The sequence below is a fragment of the Ostrea edulis genome, chromosome 4 (genome assembly GCF_947568905.1).
Source record: "Ostrea edulis chromosome 4, xbOstEdul1.1, whole genome shotgun sequence".
Lineage (NCBI taxonomy): Eukaryota > Metazoa > Mollusca > Bivalvia > Ostreida > Ostreidae > Ostrea > Ostrea edulis.
This window is the reverse complement of record NC_079167.1, coordinates 50,531,858-50,552,534: the sequence shown is the minus strand read 5'-3', so window position 1 is coordinate 50,552,534 and position 20,677 is coordinate 50,531,858. Positions and strand designations below refer to the sequence as shown.

The window sequence follows — 20,677 nt, the reverse complement described above, 5'->3', positions numbered from 1 at the left end:
ATGGAATAGTGGTACATACATATGGGAAGTTGACGATGGAGAAGATGAAATCATCCCGTTTGTCATAAAGTTGAGTTGTTAGTTTGCCGTTAATATCTACTTTCAATAAGATATCTAAGTATGAAGTAGAAGTAGACGACTCTGTTTTGTCTTTTATTTCGAGTTCACTGGAATATATCGGATCGACATATGAATGAAAATTATTATTGCTAATAGATGATACGTCGTTGATATATGCAAGGTGAAGATAACGAACAGTGATCAATCTCATAACTCCTACAAGCAATACAAAATAGATAGTTGGGCAAACACGGACCCCTGGACACACCAGAGGTGGGATCAGGTGCCTAGGAGGAGTAAGCATCCCCTGTTGACCGGTCACACCCGCCGTGAGCCCCTTATCCTGATCAGGTAAACGGAGTTATCCGCAGTCAAATCAGTGTGCCAAGAACGGCTTAACAATCGGTATGAAACACGTCAGACAGCATTTGACCCAATGCGAGGTTGTATTGACGAATCTAAATGTCGAATTGAAGGCCACAGCACGATATTGTTTGTTCTCACGTAGAAGTTTTTGAATAAATTCCGCTTCATAGGAACATAAAAACAGGTCAGCTAACAAAGAAGCATAATTCGTGCCCATGGGGATTCCACCAGACTGATGGAAGACCTGATCACCAAATTCAGCTGGAACCAAAACATATTCCTCATGTAACCTATCTAATTCTTTTATCTATTCTTGTTTTATAAACACAGACGGATAGATGGTACGTGATTTTGTTTTAGTATTTCTAAAGTGGGTTTTTAATATTCCTCTTATACTTTTAATCCATTTTGATAATGTATCAAGTTCTTCTTTTTCATATTTAGCTCATCATCTGGCATAATCCTCAACAGAAATCATAATAGAGATGAAGTTCTGTCGCCAATTGAAAGACCGAGGTTCTCTGTATTTAGGACCTTTTAGAATTCGTGATTTGAGGTCCTCATTTTCAACTATATCAACATCACCAGTAATGACATGTCCAGCTGAACTATAGTTGAAAGAAGATGAAGAACAAGAACACCTAAGTGGATTAAGAACAAAATGGTCTATACCTAGGGACTGCAAAGTTTGTTTATAATTAAAAAGTTTGGATGCAATAGTAGAAGTATATTTGTAGGAAATCCTGGGTGTAGACTTGAACTTGAAATAAATTGGAATACACGACTGAACTCTTTTATGAGGAAGAATGTTGCTTATGTTGACGGCATCTATTCCTTTGTTTGTAAATTTGAGCTTAAGGAACTGGCGGCATGATTTGGAAGGAATATCATTTATGCCTTGTGGTGGTTTAAAGAGCCTGTGATTGGCAACATCCATAATCATAGAATTCAAGTCTATATTCAGGTGTTGAAAATTCCAAGTATAGACTAGCTGTGGCTTCTTGGAATAATGTATGTAAAACTCTCAATGGAACAGAGTAAAGTTTTGTGCGAATATGATGTGGACCTAATGTCTGTTGACGTAAGGTAAAAGTGAATCAAACGTGACATCATTTATACTTGGTCTTTCATATGAACGATGTCCATGACTGCGTTTCCGTCTTTGAGTATTGGAAAAGAGTCCCATCACATTCACGTTATTTCCTTGTGGACTACTAGTAGTCAAATTTCCCACATCAAATACATTATCATTGCATCCATATGGAAAAAAAAGTACCTATAGTCCTGATCCAGTGTCTACGAAAAGGAGTGCTAACTATTTGTGTGATGGTAATTCTTTTTTCAAAATTCTGACCTTCATGGAGTAAATCTTTCAATCAAGCATGATTAGGTAGCATCCATGACGCCAATTCAAAAAAATTCCATCCGGCTATAAGTGAAATATTTTCAACCAATATATTTGGATAAAAACCCAAACTATTCAATTATTCGTGACCATAACAGTAACAACTATATTCCTGAATTTCTTTCAGTTTACAATCAATCATATTGAACACTTACATGTAATTTCAGATATTGACATCTCGTACGGTGTTGATAACAGCGAAGCTAAATATGACATTACAATGTATTAGCTGTTTACATCAACTGTGTTTCAATGTATAGTGCCCGTGTTAAATGAATAGGCGGATCAAATGTCTACAATTGTGTGTCACAAGATTTTAAGATGTTTTGACGAGTCCGGATAACTTAGGAATTTTCTAAATCTATTTGCCTGTTCTTGGTAAATCTGTTCACAACAATATGGCACCGCACACATATTAATGGTAATGATTGTAATTATCCTTTATTTATGCTGCATTGCATAATTATCAACTAGTTTACATTATGGCCTTTCCATTGTTATTATACAATTCCCAGAAGACACAGCTGGTGTGAACTGTTTCTATAAACCAGACGTGTGATCAAAGAGAAAGATGTATTACATTGACATTTTTAGTGTAAATAGCAACTTACTCAATGAAAGGTGAAGATAATGAACAGTGATCAATCTCATAACTCCTATAAGCAATACAAAATAGAGAGTTGGGCAAATATGGAACCCTGGGTATACCAAAGGTCGATTCAGGAGCCTAGGAGGAGTAAGCATCCCCTGTCGATCAGTCACACCCACCGTGAGCCCTATATCTTGATCAGGTAAACAGAGTTATCTGTAGTCAAAATCAGTGTGCCAAGAACGTCCTAACAATCGGTATGAAAAACGCCAGACAGCATTTGACCCACTGTTAGGTTGTATTGACGAACTAGATCGTTATAACGACCATAGAATTTGCGAAATGCTGACTTTAAACGAGAATGTTGAACCCCTGTACCATTGACGTGTTTGTCAGTAGCTTGCCGCGATTTAAAAACTGACCATAAGCAGAACAAGCTCTTGCGTATCGAATCAGTTGAGAGATATAAACACCATATGCATGTGATAATGGAATATTGCTGCATGAATATGGGAAGTTGACGATGGAGAAGCTGAAATCACCCTGTTTGTCATAAAGTTGAGTCGTTAGTTTGCCGTTAATATCTACTTTCAATAAGATATCTAAGTATGAAGCAGAAGTGGACGACTCTGTGGTGTCTTCTATTTCGAGTTCGATATGATTTTTGACACACTACATTATGTATAAGCATTAAAAGTACACAAGGTTGCAGCCCCGGCTCAGTACCCCTATACTTTCGCAATATGACAAGAATGAATATCCCCCTTATGAATCTTTTAATACCTCGTCATTCACTATTCAAGCACTTGTATCTCTTACTTGGTTTGTAAGAAAAAAGTACGTGTATTTGAACTCCTCAATAAGCAGAGTAAGGGGGCATCAAAAGAGACTTTACTATACTATATATTTACATTTGAAAAGGGGATATTGGAGTGTTGAAAGACGTCATAGTTATGTGAACTTTGTGAGTTTAAAGTGTTGGGAGACGGGTTTCACTACCGTTTAAAATGTAACTTATATTCAGAGAAAAAAAGTCATATCAAAACTCTTTCTACGTAAATACTAATATTGTGTAATTTGATGATATACTTAATAGTGATGACACAAATCTCTTACGATTTGTTAAGATGAAAAAATATACAAAGTATATCGTTATTGTAGCTTTATACAAATCGAAACATTGATATTTCCTTTGTTCACTTATGTATCAATTACTTGCAATTATGTTATCCTCAATATTCATGTACCCTGGTTGAGGTTTGTTTTAGATATAACTCGGGAGTTTGTAAATGTTTGTATGACACGATTTTCAAATTTTCCCGCCCCTATACTGTTTATGTAATGTAAAAACTTTCTCGAGTTTCCAAAGAGCAAATCGCAACTGATTCTAGCTATTGTTATCTTTTCATTTCTTGTTAAATTTGTCAACACGAAGTTTTGTGCACTGATTCCCAAAGAATAAATCATGTCTGCCCTCTCACTTCGTCATAGGCATAAAAATTCAACAAACATGATATGTTTTTTTTAATTTATTGTGAACAATTAAACTAGTGAAGGTGTAAGAAATCATTTGAAATTTGCAGTAATTAAATGATTACATTTTTACAAGTAAGAAAACAAGCAATAAACATAAATCAAAACTTAAGATAGAATATGGTTGTTACGTAGTGTACGTACTAACTTTAATATTCAATTAAATCTTCTACAAATATAAAGACCATAATTTAATATATCAAGCATAACGCTACATCTTTTGGCATCCATCCATTTTACTCAATCTTTTCTGTACTTAATGATATAGATTAAAGCGTTTTTAAATAAAGATGAAAAACCCACGTACTTACATTTTTCCTCAATGATATACGCAGTGAATCTACAATACTTGATAACACCCGGTATTGAGACGTACAATCGAGGAAAACAAAATATACCATCATCTGAAGTTTTTTATTTCGATCTTTTTTTTTCTTCAAAAATTTAAACTAGTGAGAAGTCTAATACTTTATCGTAAGACATATATGGCGTGCGTTAATTTTCCATCTTGTGCAAAATATTTTAAAAAAATCATATAACTATTAATTCCCTCGTGAACTAATTGATTTACAATTATTACATGACAATAACATCAAGATTTTCCATATTGTACATAAAATTTGAAAACAAAAGGAAAATAAGCGATTCAAAAGTAGAATAAAAATGTGATATTTGTAAGTATATACAAGTATATTATTGCATTTTTATATACACTTATCATGGAAGCCGACAATAAAATCAACTTTTATGTTTATGAAAACAACATTTATGAAATGTGCAGGTGAATGGGAAGCGAAAGTCATTGTTGCATCATAATGTATTGGTGAGTTTTCAATTCTTATTCGATGTCGCTATCAAATATTATGGGTAACACAACAATTAACGAGACAATTATTGTTGTAATGTAAATGATAAAGAAAATTCGATCAAATATCAACGCCAGAGCTTTCCATTCCTTTGCTATTTTTTCTTTTCGATCCTTTTCCTCTAGTCTCTCTTTATAAACTTTTATGAAGTTTCGTATTTCATTGACCTTCGTATGAATGATGGACAATTCCGTACTGCTGTCTTTTGGGACAGTGATCAAAGTCTCGCAGGAACCTTTCCAATCGTTTGTGAATTTACTCCCATCACCATTCACTCCCATGTAACGCCGAGACGTATTAGGACATGTCACGTGAACTTCCTCCAGGAAAGGTGCGACGAGGTTATCCATGCACAATACCCGAGCAACATACATGAACATCACCTGCAAAATATGTTATTATAGTAGAACATATGAAATAAGTTGCCTGCATTGTTAAAGTCAGTACAAAGAAAGCATAACTGTGGCAATGGTTTAGTCTAGATACATTGTCATGCACTACCAAGAGCAAAGATCAAACAAAATTTGATACATTTTTTTGTCCCACCATGCATGAACCGACTTGAAGTATTTTATTGTCCACGAGGTGTTCTTGTTCTATAATTGTGATCTTTGAAATATTTGGATTCTTTTGCCAACATCAAATCTACGTAAGAAGTAAATAAAGGTATATTTATCTGTTCATCGTTTTTAAAATTCGATGGTTGGAATCTGACAAACCTTTTTAAGCGTCTTCGGTAGATGAACCGGGTACCTAGTTCCAGAAACGGACATGTTTACGACAAACACACAAAGGAATGAAGACATTGTGATCAACACCATGTTTACACAATAATAGGTACCTGCAAAATAAAATTAAGGAAATTACCAACTGATACAATCATACACCTCTTGAAAATTCATGTCTATACGATACATCAAACATCGGAGTTGTTGCTTAACCAATCACCATGACTGTGGTTTGACCCCATACCTGATATTCCTCAGAAGGCAATTGGAACAAAGCTGACATTTTCTACTTATACAGTTTAGAAGGAGGAAAAAAGATGTATATATCTACTTTACGCCAAATTATTTTTATAAAGCTTACTGTACATTCCAACATACTCAGATTACTGAAATGTACATACGTCTTTTTAAACATAAATATTTACATCAATTGGTTTACTCCTTTTTTTTTTGGTGACGACATTTGGTGCAAATGATATAAAAGAAAACTAAAAAAAAACCGTTGATCAAATATGCAGGCAGAACAACGCATTCAAATTTTTCTATTAATTTTGTTCACTATCATTCAAGTTTAAAATATATCAAGAAAGAGTTCAAACGTGCAAATAAAACGTTGATGTTAAAATAGCCTATGGCTTACCACACAATTTGTGAACTGTTAAACTACTCTAGAGGTTGAAGTTGGTAGAGACCATGTAATATGGAAACAACATTCCCGACAAATTTGTAAAATGGTGTAAAAACGTGCAGATTATGATCACGCCAATCTGTGTTCTAACTGGCTCATAAAACCATTTTGCGCGAGTGATTAGCGTGATTTGAAATCGACAGAAAAATAGTAGGCAACTTCTCTTTCAAAATGGTTTCATGAAAATATGACCACTACAAAGAAAATTCACGCTGCCCCTGGTGTGGATTTAATGCGTTCCTGTGCGATGAACTTTTGCGGCATTATATTGCCAAGATCTGCGAAGTTTTCTGAACCTCTACAGCCGCTACGACATTTTCTGGACAACATCTAATCTTACCTAGAACTGGGGACGTTTCAGACGGTGGTATATTACGTTGGAAGATGGACAACAGAACGAAGTATGCCATGAAAATACTCATTCCTGTGGATAAAAGACAAGACAGATGAGACAAAGACGCATACATGCTTACCTATAACCGGGAAGGAGGTGGCAGCGGGTGGTAGATTATTCTCGAAGATAATCAGTAAGATAAAGAACGCCATGAAAGTGCTCATGCCTAGAAGGAAAGGAAATGGTGTTAGTGAAACAAGCCTAGTATGTTCTCCAACTTTGCTACCCATTTACCAAGACATTTTACCCGAAAAAGTACTAACTCAGCGTTCACTATAGTCATTATTCTATTATTGGGATTTCCTACTAGCGAAAGATTTGCAAACCATCTAAAATAAATATCAACATGCATATTTAGAAACCAATTCTTTCAACTAATTCATAAAAATGACATAAGCATTTAAAGCAACTACTATGACTGTCTCCCGTGCGAATGTGAATACTAAGTCAAGGATTTAAGAAAGTACAAGATGTAAATCATAAGAGAACAAATAAGAGTGAAGAGACTTGATCTTTCATAAACAAAACGATCATAATTTGTATACAATAATTACATTGATACTCTGCTATAACTTTTGAAGCAATTTCAACCAATCTAGTATTTCAACCAATCTAGTATTTCATTTAGGATTTATCATGGAAATTGCGCTCGATAGTATATTTAAATTGAATTAACAGTTCTGAAAACCTTACCAAGGGTAAGTTTTGCAGGAGACTCGGCCGGAATCCAAAACAGAATAAGTGTCAATGAGGTCAGCAAGACACATGGTAAAATAAGCGTGTACGCATAGAACGTAGCTTTCCGGCGAATAGTCAACCGAAAAGTCAAATCAATGAAGAGCTCCGGACAACACGTGTATTTTTCGATATTTTTTTCTCCCATGGCTGCTAAAACATGCCAGACGTTACTTTTCTGAAATTCACTTAAATCCATTTCCTCCTTATCGTCTTTGAAAAACAAATCGAGTTTTAACCCATCGTACGTCCACGATCCGAATTTTAGATGACACTTCTGTTTATCGAAAGGAAAGGCTTTGACATCAATCTTGCACGAACTTTTGAATATGGCTTGCGGAATCCACACAACCGACCCGTTATTATCAATGATACAGAGTGAGTCTCTCCTTTCATGCAAACGTTCATCGGCACTGAAACATAACAGAAATTAACAGTTTGATAAATTCATAATGTGTAATATCATTTCAGTTACACAAGCAACCAATAAAGCAACTTTAATTTATATATACCGGGGTATGTCTCTGGTTTCTAAACTTAAAAATACACATATAAATTATTTATCAAAGGACAGGTTTGAATTTTCATATATTGGCATAAGTAATTAAGGTAAATCCCCATACCACGTCAAATAACGTTAGAAACGTTATTTACGAGTCACGAACGCTATCACACGTTCAATGAACCCGATGACATTTTGATAAATCTTGTAGACCATATTCCTGTCCATTAATTACTGATTGTTTGAAAGCAAACAACAAAAGTTTTAAATTAAAAAAAAAAAAAGCATACGAATTTGCAATATTACAAACAAGCTGCGTTTATGTACAAAAGATCATTCGGGAGGGAAAATGCTTATAGCTATACATCGCGAAGTCTAATCTGTTCATAGACACTGCGTTATGATTTTTAAATAAAAATAGTCGTTTAGTAATTCTCATTTCTGTAAATATTACAGATTATGATGTTAAATCGCGTTGGGCGAAAAAGCATGTATATTATATCAAGCTTTATAAGTTATACACTTTCTGCAAATTATGGAATTCAACTCAATCGGATTAAAAAGTAATCAAGTTAATTTTCTATTTAATTATGTATTCTCCGAGTCGGATAGTGAACGCTCCATTTCGAAATAGTTATGATCACGTGCCATTGCACGCGGAATTTTGAATGTAAACAACTACAGGGCGACGTGAAAGCGTGTACGGCTTGTAGGCTGTTGGCGGGACACATTTAGCGATACAGACGTAGTTAAACAGGGTAGATACAACCACTTTGAGCAATAGAAAGGGAGTTAGATTTTATGTTTAACATGAAATCACCATTCAGTAAGACTATACACCGTAACGCCCATGATGTTTCTAATAATATTTTCTCGCACGCTTGCGCACAACCATCATAAACGTCACTCCTTCACTAGAAAATCGTCAATTTCTCCTTACATTCAGTAGACCAGTATTCCTACAACAAAATGCAAATTTTTGTGCGATACATGTACTGACAGATATCCTATTTCAGCAATCTTAAACCAACAACATAATTCACTTAAATTCTGTACATTTGTATATGAAAAATTATTGAAAACAGTCAAATAAGACACATTTTCTTTAATTCATACAAGAGAAACATATTCCCATTGTCTATATAAAGCCAATGCCTCAAAACCTATGTATATTAACATTGCCTGTTTTAAAGTGATGTGTTCTAATTTTAGAAGCGGTTGTACTCTGGGAAAGGCCGCTAAACACATTTTTCTTCGTGAAATTGGTCAATATACATCCTCGACGAAATACATGCAAATTTTGATAGAAACCGTAGAGTTTTCAAATTTAAGATGTGGTATGAGGAATTACCTTAAATCAATCACTGATACAATCTCATGAATTAAGAAAAGGCCATTATATACATGAAATGCTGTTAAAACGACCTCAGAGACTGATTATGAAAATAAATAATTCATTTTAAGGCGACCAATGAAGGACTACTACGGGTGGTCAGGTATATATCCGATAAACTGTATGTACTTACACGCCACATCTGTATATGTACTCGTACATTATTTCTAATACAGCGAGGAAATGATGTTTGTTGCAAATAATCCAAAATAGATAGTATCTGATTTAGGTTTTGGAAATAAATAAAAAAGGGTAACAAATACTTCCTAACCTCCTATAATTTAGATAATTCTGTTCACTGTATCTCAAGTCTGGGAGGATCGTTAAAATAACAACATAATTAAGAAACGTTTGCCTTTTTTCTGCCTCTCTCCACAAATATCTCATTCTGACAGTGCTCCATGTCTTTTGGTTTCATCTAGAACAGACACTAATGAACACTTTCTGGAGAAAATCACTTCATTGTCGAAGTTTAATCGCGGAATCCAAGTCCGAACATGGCGTCGTTTTGTGCGATCACGTCTCGCTTTAATGGTTGGACAGAACGACGAAGGACGTAATACGACCGTAACACTCAAGGATATTAGAGGCATATTAGAATATTCACTGCATTAATGATGAAAATCAATTCTTTTATTGTAGGGGTTTGCCAATTTTCCGCTAGAGTGCGTTTTATGGTACCATGTAGAATAAAAGGAGGATATCAACTTTGATCGGACCGCCTTAAGACACATACTAAAACCAAAACGTTTAAAATATTATAACCTCTTTGCTACTATTTTGCTACAATTCAACATGCAATTTTTGAAACAAGGAAAAAAACTAATTTTTCAAGAGGAAGTCATTTTACCAACCCGTTGAATGTCTAAGTGTTTCTAAGAGAGATATTTAAAAAATGTATCATATGTGTGGGATATGGAAGTAAATTTCTTCTTACAAATTGTAGAGTCTTAGATCAGGCGTCCATATTTCAGTGGCAGGGATGTTGATCTTGTTCACTCCATGAAATTCTGTGACATTCCACCTTAGGTGAACATCGGTCCATTGCTGCAAAGAGATTCACGTATATTGCAATCACACGATGATGTGTAATTGGTAACATAGCTACATTGTTAGAATTGTAAGGATCTAGTCGAAGTAGTGTTATTATTAACGTCCCTCTCGAGGATTTTTCACTCATATGGAGAAGGCTGCAAAATTTAGGCCTATGCTCGGCGCATAGGCCTTTGAACACGGAGGGATCTTAAACATGTCACACCTGCTGTGACAGGGAACCCCGGTTTTTTAGGTCTCATCTGAAGGACCGCCCCATTTAGTCGCCTCTTACGACAAGCAAGGGGTACTGAGGGCATATTCTAACTCCCTTGGGAATCCGGGTTAGAATAGGTCCTCAGTACCCCTTGCGTATTACAGCGGTAATAGACATGTTCTTGTTGATAATGCTGTATCATGTACCTGTCTTAACGGTAGATCTTACCAACAGCGCTCTTCTCAACAATATGCCACTTAGCGCTAACAGGATACATGTTTCACTGCACGCCATAATGGCGATTCTCTCAAAATCTAGTATACTTGGCTACGTTAAGGGGGCAATAATTCGGTAATAAGGGCATTAACACCAGGAATAACATTGATTATAACACTTTCAAAGCAAACATTCGATGATTGACATAAAGATTCGCGTCTTTAGGATAATTTTCCACAAATAAACCCCCATGGTATTTCATACGAAGTTCAAATTCTGGAAAGACTTGACCAAATGTCGGAATTCGTACAGTGTTTTTAAGACTTCTTGGCATTTAGGCACTTTATGAATGCCTTCATAGTATTATTCATCGTTTCTGACAGGAAACATTATAGGGATATGAAGTGTAGTAAACTATGTGCATCTTGGGGCTGTGGAGGAAAGACGAAGGAAGGTCAATCGATTGCGATCACGAGATACCAAAGACACCCGCGCCACTCAAGGGGAGCATCTATGCTATTTGCCCTAAAGGAATAAATATTTTGTTTTCGATGCTGTTTGTATGTGTTTAATTTGAATAATTATCACAAAAATAGATTTCATGAGATGTGGATGAGATACGAGTAAGAGTGGAAACAAGAGAGACAACTCCCTATATGCGATATCTAGACGGTCATAGGAAAACAAATCTCATTTCGTAATGTTTGTTTTTCACAAACGAGTTATTATAATTTGTATTTACAAGAGTTTATCATTAAGTCCTGCAAATAATTTTCACAAGATAAAAATCACGATATAAAAATATAAACTATTTGGTTGCACAGTAATTTGTTTTGTTTTCCTCCATGCTGTTAAACAAAAAAGAAGTAACATTATTAATGCATTCATCTCTCAGACCCAAACATCCAAATACATTCATCAAAATCACTTAATATGCATTAACAAACTGTCGACTCGCCACAGAAGCTCCGAAACTGTATACATTGTTACACTTACTTATCGAAAAAAGATTATTGGCTCAACTTTCTCGTTAGCGTTTTAGGTTCCATTGCGACTTCTTCTTACATAATATAGACGGTTCTCTGCGTGGGACTGCTTGATTTCTTCGCTGACTTAACTGTAAAAGTATTGATTACCAATGTCACAGTTAGCGGTGAGGCCTCTGAAACCCCATCGCTTTTACTTTGGCCTCTAAGGAATTTTGTACTCTCACTTTTTCTCCCTCCAAGATCTCTCTGAGATAAAACAAGTCTCATCTTTTTGGTATTCTCACATTTATGTTGATACATATTTGATGCGTAAAAGTGTCATGAGCTATCCAAATAAATGTCATAATTGGTTTAGCAAACACTATGGAACATTCTCAGGGGATGAAATACAATATAAAATTTGACAACTGGAGTTTCCAGAGACCCAGAATTATTTTTATGCATGTAATTAATCCTGTTCGTGAAGTTCTAATAAACAAAACAACCAAACAAATATGGAGTGACAATGCCAAAATCATGTATTAAGAAGTGAGAGAAACCAGCTGAGAATTTATTAGCTTTATCTATACGATAAATCCGGATTTTGCCGACATTCGTCGTACATTTACTCTGAACATAAAATGGAAGAATATTCAATTTCGGATACCATTTAAAGAAAATTTAAGTTGTCGCTACCATGTCCTCTTGAGACATGTGGGAAGAAAACAATTGTTCTCAGAAGTCATATGTGGCAATTAAGTTTAATGAATATCGTAATTAAACTTGAGAAAAAAGTGAACGACACAGAAAACGGGGAACAAATGTTTGTCATAAAGAAAGAACAAATCAGACTTGTCGAGACAAAATAGCACCTCTACAGAAAACATGTCAATAAACCTACCGAAAAGGAAGATTTAGGGGACTTTGGTGTAATAACAAACTAAAACAAAGTGTTGCAGTCATAAAAAATACTCAAAGACTAATTAAAGATTCTATTAGAGAAAGCTCGTAGAAAGTCTCGAAAGAATTACAAAGAACACTTTATTTGAAAGGACGAAACCTGCAGTTTTTTTTAATGCCGTCTGGGCAATAGCAAAACCAGTGACATGTCTGAATATTTTTTTTTCTGAAAATGTTTACCATACTTTAATGAATGGTAAAGTATTTATGCAATTTTTCAGATGAGTCATGAATTAAACTAAATTAAACAAAAACGCAACCCAGGAGGAAAGGAAACTACCATTCTTTTTGTTATTTCTTTATCGTCATTATTTACATGTGTTTCAAATTTCAAAAACATTAAGACGTTTCCATATGAGTGAAAAAATCTCGAGCGAGACATTAAGCAAGATACAATCAATCAAAAACATTAGAACAACGTCTCGTCAAATGTAACCTTGACCCTTGATCGAATAGTGTATACCAAACGTAATGTTTTGAAATAAAGATTCGTACATGCATCTCATTTGCAGTCCTGTGTAGTTATGACATGTGACATTATATTACACACTCACTGCAGCGCAAAGAGTAAAATCCATTAAAAAAATCACTTTCTGCAAGCCTTTGGCCATTAAGAATAATATCGTTTGAAATGGGCCAAACCATGAAATTTAGCGATGACACTGAAAGATTGCGATGGCATAGAGAGTGTAAAGTAAAATCATTGTTTTTCTGTTGAAGATGGGTTGAATATATAAAGATATCATTCTAGTCACTCCTGAAAGGGTTGTTTGGCACAGACTGAGTCTAATTCCCATACTGGTACTGGACCAAAACACCAAATAGTGTTGCCATTATGGTAAAGGCGGGTAAAACGCCCAGAATTCTACTTACTGTAGTAAAGGCTGGTAAAACGCTCAGAATTCTACCTACTATAGTAAAGGCGGGTAAAACGCTCAGAATTCTTTTTACTGTTCAATGCTCTTAAACTAAAATGTCATTCCACTTTATTTTGTTAAAGTTTCAATGAAAATGCCAATGAACGTTGTCTTGCCAAGCCTTGCCATTATATTCAGAGTCCAAACCCATTTTTTATTTGTTTTGGCGTTAGTACTTCATCAACACTATTATATATGCATACACATCTCTCTCTCTCTCTCTCTCTCTCTCTCTCTCTCTCTCTCTTATACTGTACTATAGCCAATATTAATCATTTGTACATGTATAACATTATATATCTGTTACATGGCTGATGTGCATGATTGCAATCCATTCGACAAAGGTATAGTAGATATCAAAGACAGTCTAGGACTTGACCATTCCCATTGGTTCCCGCTTGACTGAAATGATTTCTGCCTGTTTCTTCACACTTCATTCAGTTCATATGCTTTAGCACAATTCAAAATGTTTTATTTTCTTGTCAAGAACATGGGAGTAACCTAGTTAGATATTGCTGCTGTCATTTAATGCTAAATACACTTATAGTATCGGATAAATCTGTTAAAACCCATGTGACACTTCAATTCGAACTAGTCATACATACACTTTACAAACCACTTTCTATATCGATTATCTCCCCTCCGTGGAAGTAATCACCATAAAATTAAAATGCCTGTGGATATTTAGATTTCCTATATAATTTTAAAATAATTTTATTATAGGAAAGTTAATTTCCTATACAAATTTGTAAAATTTTTACAAATTTGTAAAATACCTCCAGATTTCATTAAATTTATTTATTCTGAAGGAAATTCAGTTTTCCAATGCATACTTTATTCAAAGGTGAATTTCCCACCTGTCGAATGAAACTCAATTTTCACAAGGGTGGTTGGGAAGTCCATGTGTGATGAACTATTTATGATTTTTCTGAGAAGAAAATGTCGGGTGTAGAGTTGTAATCGGTGGTATCCATAGAGATTATTATAAGTATATTAAAATCATTTGATTACTTATTTTCCATTTTACATTCATATCATAATTTTAACTACTTCTCCACCTTGGTTCTTATAAGTGAGAGGGTTTCTACAAAAGGAGCGGTTTTTTTCTGCAAATCGAAAATTACTCTGACTACGTTACAGCAATCATATGTTCTTTACAATTATACAAACACATACACACAACATAATGCAATAATTCCACACACCATCACGATATATATTATATAATACAATGATTTTCGTGTAACTTAAAACACAACATGGGAATGACAACTGTTACTCACATAACTTGTCCAAACGTTCAAGGTTAAAATCTGCTTTCTTTCATCCAAATTCATAATCTGGATCAGTTGAAGACCGAATCTGAGTTCGACTATGTCGGAATAATTACTGACCGGTCTTCCATACTTTCCCCTTTCTTCGTACCTCCGTAGTAGGTGTTTAATCAGCCGATCCTCATATGAAAACTCCGGGCTACTCGTGCGATGACCGATTTCTGAAAAAAGATCAAATACTGATACATGTGTCAAAATATAGTATACAACAGTAAAATGATCTAGAAACCAAACCGAACAACTTCACCAAACTCATTCTGATGGAGCTAAACCAAAAAAAAAAAGCATTGCAATTTTTTACTAGAAATACAATCAAATTTTTTTGTCTGGATTGCCTATATATCATGTGGCGATGTTCGTGTGCTCGTACATGGTTTTTTGTTTGTTATTGTACTCTTTTTTATGTTCTTCTCATTGCTGTACTTTATATAGCCAGAATAAACATTGATTGATCGTCTGAATGGTTGATTCGAATATCAAAAAAATGCTGAATCATTTTGAATGGCAGTTTATACCAACACTGTCTGGTTTAAAAATTGCAATGTGCCAAAATTAATTTCCTATGTCCTAGCATATAAACAGTGTTGTGTAACTCTCAAACAACTCGGGTAGAAAGTTATTTCACACGTGTCTGTTTAATTTATTAGCTTTCTCCCAAAAAATTGCGTTTTGCTGAATAACAGCAGACTGCATTTGTAAAGAAATATAAGTGTTCTTAATCGTTGTTATAGACTTACATATCTATTCATATACCGAGTAGATTTTATTCAAAATTTTCATATCCACAATTAAATTATGTACGCATAACTTTATTCTGTCAATTTGTTCAATTCATTAAATAACTTTGTTGATATTTTGAAATATTGTCTTCTTGTTTCGAATACTGACAACAACCTCTTGTTTGAAGAACTCCAAAATCAAATCTAATTATATAAACAGTTTTGCTTTGTATATCTGTTTTCCAATTCTTAAGTCCCTTGGTGATTAATAAAGTATGTAAACCGACCATCACAATCTAGTATATATGTTCCGTAATACTATATACGTGATTCATTTTTCATGAGATAGAACTGTGATGGAAACGTCTGAAATAAAATCAATCGGGATGGCGATGTTGGTTTCTACACCTTCATTCTTTCGGATGGTCATTCTACAAAAAGAAATATATCCTAAAAAAATCATGCACAACCGCCCGATGCCCGATCAGTTTTGCTCTTGTCATAAAATTTCACAGGATCGATGTAAAAAGCTCTGTTAATTCAATTTACTTGATGTTTCTTTGGAGGTGATTTCGTACCCTTTATCAATGATAGAGAGCGTGCTGCATTAGTAAATTGCAAAAAAAAAAAAAAATCAAAAAAAAATAAACGTCTGCAAGAAGAAATTCGCCTTCCCTTTGTCGCAGAGAATTAAAACAACAAAGGAATTTTATCGACTGCATTTCTTCTGGTATTTTATAATGAGTCTGAATGATGTTATAGTTGATTGGTGTTTGGAGATGGGTATTATTTTGGGGAGATTAGATCGCAGTTTCCTGCCTACCTTAATACTACCGATGTCTGAAACTTGATTTTGTAACAGATTATGCGAGATTGTGCGAAATATCCCAAGTTTTGGCGAAAATTAGAGTTGATGTATATTTTCACGTTCTTAGATGATTGGATGGATGTGATGCTACGAGCATCTAATCTTAGATAACTTGGTCAGGACAAACTGTGGTATCTCCCCGAGTCTATATATCACTCGCGCCAAATTTCCAATATTTGATAGGGCAGTGGCAGTATCCATGGCAAAAAGTCTCTGGTTCATGATTCGATGTGAATTTTGATGGATTATGAACGTGTGTTATTTGCGAATTCCGCCTTCACTAGCCTTATTTATTTTTTTAACTAGATCAAAATCGGATATGTCTCAACCAATTGTTATATCAATCAGAAATACAAAATTAGATTCAAAAGCAGAAAAGAAAGTTTCCGGCATGATAGACTCCCTCATATCTCGCACTGAGAATTTGGCAAAAATATTAGGAAGCGAATTCCCTTCTAGTAATGTACTTTTATTGCTTTTGCAAGAAGCCTGTCGCCAAATGTCATGACTATAACATCAGAATGTGATCAAATCGAATCTTTTAAGGTTATTATGTTAATAACAAAATAAAATCAAACAGTTCTTGCAGGAGAAATGGCACAGACATACACAAATTTGACACCATATCGGGAGCATTGAAATGCAGTTATTAATCTCATTTTCAGAAAGCAAAACAATCAATTATGTACATTGTATAACGTGGAAGCAATTTTCGCAGGAAATGTAAAGGGAGGAAGTGTGGTTTCTTCAGCCCATTTCTATTTTAGTTCCCATTTAAAAGCGTATCCACTGTCATTAAAGTATACTGGAAGCCCAAGTCTGCACATTTTATGACGAAATTTTGGAGTCCGATTTTATCGCTGCAGTAATTTTCGCACCTCGTTATTAAAATCCAATTTGTGTCTTTTTTTATTTGATTTGTGTCATTTTTATTGTCTTGCTCTTCACACTTCATTTAACAAGTAACCACTCTCGAGCAGCTGAATGTGTTAAAAAGTTGCAGATGTTGGAGGATGGCCATGTGGAGGTAATTTTTCCTCTAATTGCGTGTGACATATACATTCCAAAACAATGTATATGATAAATATGTGATTTACGATTAAGTGCATGTGCATCCATTTATAAATATCTACCTATCTCTTGCCATTCAATTCACGGAAAAGTTTGCCTGAAGTTAACTGACAACTTTTTTAAAATCTAAAGACAGTATGGTTTACTTCATAGCCACGCTTGCTGTTTTTAATACCGAAAAAAAAAAACTGCAGTTCACTAGCATGGGTCTGGTGCATGTGATATTGAACTAAAACAATATCGATCGAAACCAAAGTTCAAGGTCAATATTGTTCATTTCGCACGAATACGAATAGATACACTTTTTAAACATTATCACTTTTTCCACCCTGACTGATTTCACAATGAAAAGACTTTTAAAGTGGTAGAAATAATGTGAAGGTTAATGACGTCACTTATTCCAGCGACAAACACACAAGCACTCCTTCATACGATTTGCATCGGTAAGTCAGACAGGGAGACCATGAAATGTCCGTCGCTGTTTAGGTGTGTCTTGAAGAAGAAGAAACAAAGTGATGCCATTAATTTGAGTGGCGGTAGCATGTGTACAACACATTTACTATTTATCTATCAGTAAAAAGGAAAACATCTGGGTTTGGTTTGTAGGATTTAATTACACAATCTTTGAAATGCATGTTTCATATTATATTGCATATTATCATTCAACTTTGTAAAAATAAATGTTCTTCACGATAGAAATCAATTTATTTCTTCAGAAAGGCCTTTAAGCCTACGGGATGATAGTTTTTTTTTCTGTAATGAGTCTTTAGAGATGAATGGCCAAACCCGGTCAGACTGTGCTCGAGTTGGAGTCCGGGATATCTTGATATGGTATCCGATGACATTCATCATCCTCGAATCACAAATCTTCTTTCAAGTGGGAAGGGTAATTCGAGATTGCATCACGTGTACTGCTGAAACTATTACTGTTCGACTGGCAAAAAGCTACAAATTATATTCTATTACTAGGGTTCCTATATAGCCTTTACTTATGAGAGAACAGAGAAATCTTTTTCGAACACAACACTGTTAAAAAAAACGAGACACTCTTTTTAGATAAGATAACAAATTGACGTCTGGCATGTGCCAATTATTTCAGAAGATTTTAAGTGATTCACAAGTGATGATTTAGTTCCTTACTTTTATTCGTTTGTATGATAGGACTTCATGAGTAATATAACTGAATTACGTAGATTAGTAAATTTGAAGGTGTTGCACGTCTCATGTTAATTTCCCTAAAGGTTTTGCATGAAAGATCGAAAAAATTAAGTTATTCAAATATATGATAAAACCAATTGAAACGTATGTCTTGATTCAATAATTTTTTAAAATTAAGTTTAAAAAACGTGTACTGACAAAATTAGCCAAAATATTTCGAGTTTAAATCAAGCAGTAAGCGATTTATATGATTTTTAGCGTTAATATGGAGGGGTATCCCCGAATTTCAGAAAAACTGCCTCCGTGAAACAAAATAAATTTAGCATGAACATGTTCTTCGAGTTTTCCTCTAAAAAAAACTGTCGCTTTGAAATTTTGTTTCACGAGGGCATTTTTTTGTAAATTTTAAAAAATCGAAACGACTTCACTGGTATTATTTTCAACTTCACCTGTACGTTAATTTTCCAAAGTAATGTATGGTCTACTGCGTGGTACAGTGGTTAAGGTCGTCGACTCTTACATGTAAAGATGTTTTCAATTTTTAAAACGACCGAGTTCGACTCCCTCACGAACACATTATTTTTTCATATTACGTTTTCCATCTAGATTTTTTTTTTCTCAATTGAAACACGCTTTTAGTTTTTATAAATGTTTCATGTCAAATCTCTGTTTATTACCATGTGCCGAGTTTGAAATAAGCTTCCAACCTGGACGCTGTTTAGTTTGTGAATAGGACTCTCAACAAACACGCCGAATACAGCACACAATACCTGTGTTTTGATAGTCAAGGCTGCTAACGAGAACTTGTATGTTTTTTTGAATGAATGTTGTTGACAAAGGCATGGTGCGTTTTACGAAAAACCGTTGTGAACTATGCAAAGCTTTGGAAGAAAAACTTTAAGGCCAAACAAGGTAAATAACCGTTAAACAGTTTGAGTTTATATGTATTCCAGTAGCAATTTGCTATGCTGAATCAATTTTTACAGGTGCATGTACTTCGAATAATGTTGAGCTTTATTAATGCGTATTAAACTTCTTATATTTTGTTTTGTGGTCAGAGTCATGTACAGTTGCCAATTGTTGGTTGTAGAAAATAATACATACGAGTATAAGAGCTTCTGGACTGTAGTAGTATAGAATATTGAATATTTGATACACTCGTAACATGTAACCGTATATTGTATCTGATATTCAGAAAAAAAGAAGACAATTTAATTTTCACGCTTTCAAAAATTATCTTTAGACTACATGTATAATGTATTGAGACATAAAATGTATTAGGCTTGTCCCTAGTACTGGGGAATCCTTCAGGTATTTAAATGGAAAATACGCAATGAGTATAAATATGAATGAAGGTCAGTTCTACATGTACGTCACGAGTGCTGGCACAGAGCTCCGATTAGGGAAAATTCCCGCTTCGGTGCAACACCCTCTTTGCCGTTTTACTCCAAGGTGATTTCCATCAATTAAACAACTGTAGATACCCATGAAATCCCAGAAAAGGATGACCATATTTATCTTATTATGTGTATGTTCTAATGTTTAAAAGAAAATGTAAAGATAACGAACATTGATCAATCTCATAAATCCTATAAAGAATGCAAATTGAAGAGTAAGGCAAACACAGACCTCTGAACATACCAGAAGTTGGATCAGGTGCCTAAGATGAGTAAGCATCCCATGTTGACTGGTCACACCCGCCGTGAGCTCTATTTCTTAATTGGGTAAACGGAGTAATCCGTAGTCAAATCAGTGTGTAAAGAACGGCCTCAATTGGAATGAAACATGTCAGACAGCATTTAACCCAATGACAGGTCGTATTGGTAAATTAGATTGCTATAACGACCTTAAAAGAACCCACTTTAGCTGTAAGATACGTCCCCCGGTGATTTAATAAAACATCAAAGTTTGAATTACGCAATTTACAATACCCCAAGATGTTTATTAATACCTTAACT

The 20,677-nt window shown here is 34.6% G+C and overlaps 1 protein-coding gene across 6 annotated transcripts in view; it reads right to left on the bottom strand.

The window, feature by feature from the left end:
- Window positions 1–3,934: 3,934 nt before the first annotated feature.
- The window catches only part of LOC125670568 (neuronal acetylcholine receptor subunit beta-3-like), a 33,492-nt gene continuing 16,749 nt past the window's right edge, over window positions 3,935–20,677 (bottom strand). For 2 of the 6 annotated variants that reach the window (XM_048905794.2, XM_048905795.2), the window contains exons 3-8: window positions 14,853–15,064; window positions 10,197–10,306; window positions 7,323–7,777; window positions 6,709–6,795; window positions 5,539–5,660; window positions 3,935–5,202 (exon numbers count right to left, since the gene is read on the bottom strand). In XM_048905794.2, coding sequence (XP_048761751.1) covers window positions 4,792–5,202; window positions 5,539–5,660; window positions 6,709–6,795; window positions 7,323–7,777; window positions 10,197–10,306; window positions 14,853–15,064 — 1,397 coding nt within the window. In that variant the 3' untranslated portion in view covers window positions 3,935–4,791. Of the gene's footprint in view, window positions 5,203–5,538; window positions 5,661–6,575; window positions 6,660–6,708; window positions 6,796–7,322; window positions 7,778–10,196; window positions 10,307–14,852; window positions 15,065–20,677 lie in introns of all 6 variants that reach the window. The other 4 variants (XM_048905796.2, XM_056162870.1, XM_048905798.2 and 1 more) reach the window with 3 other exon arrangements.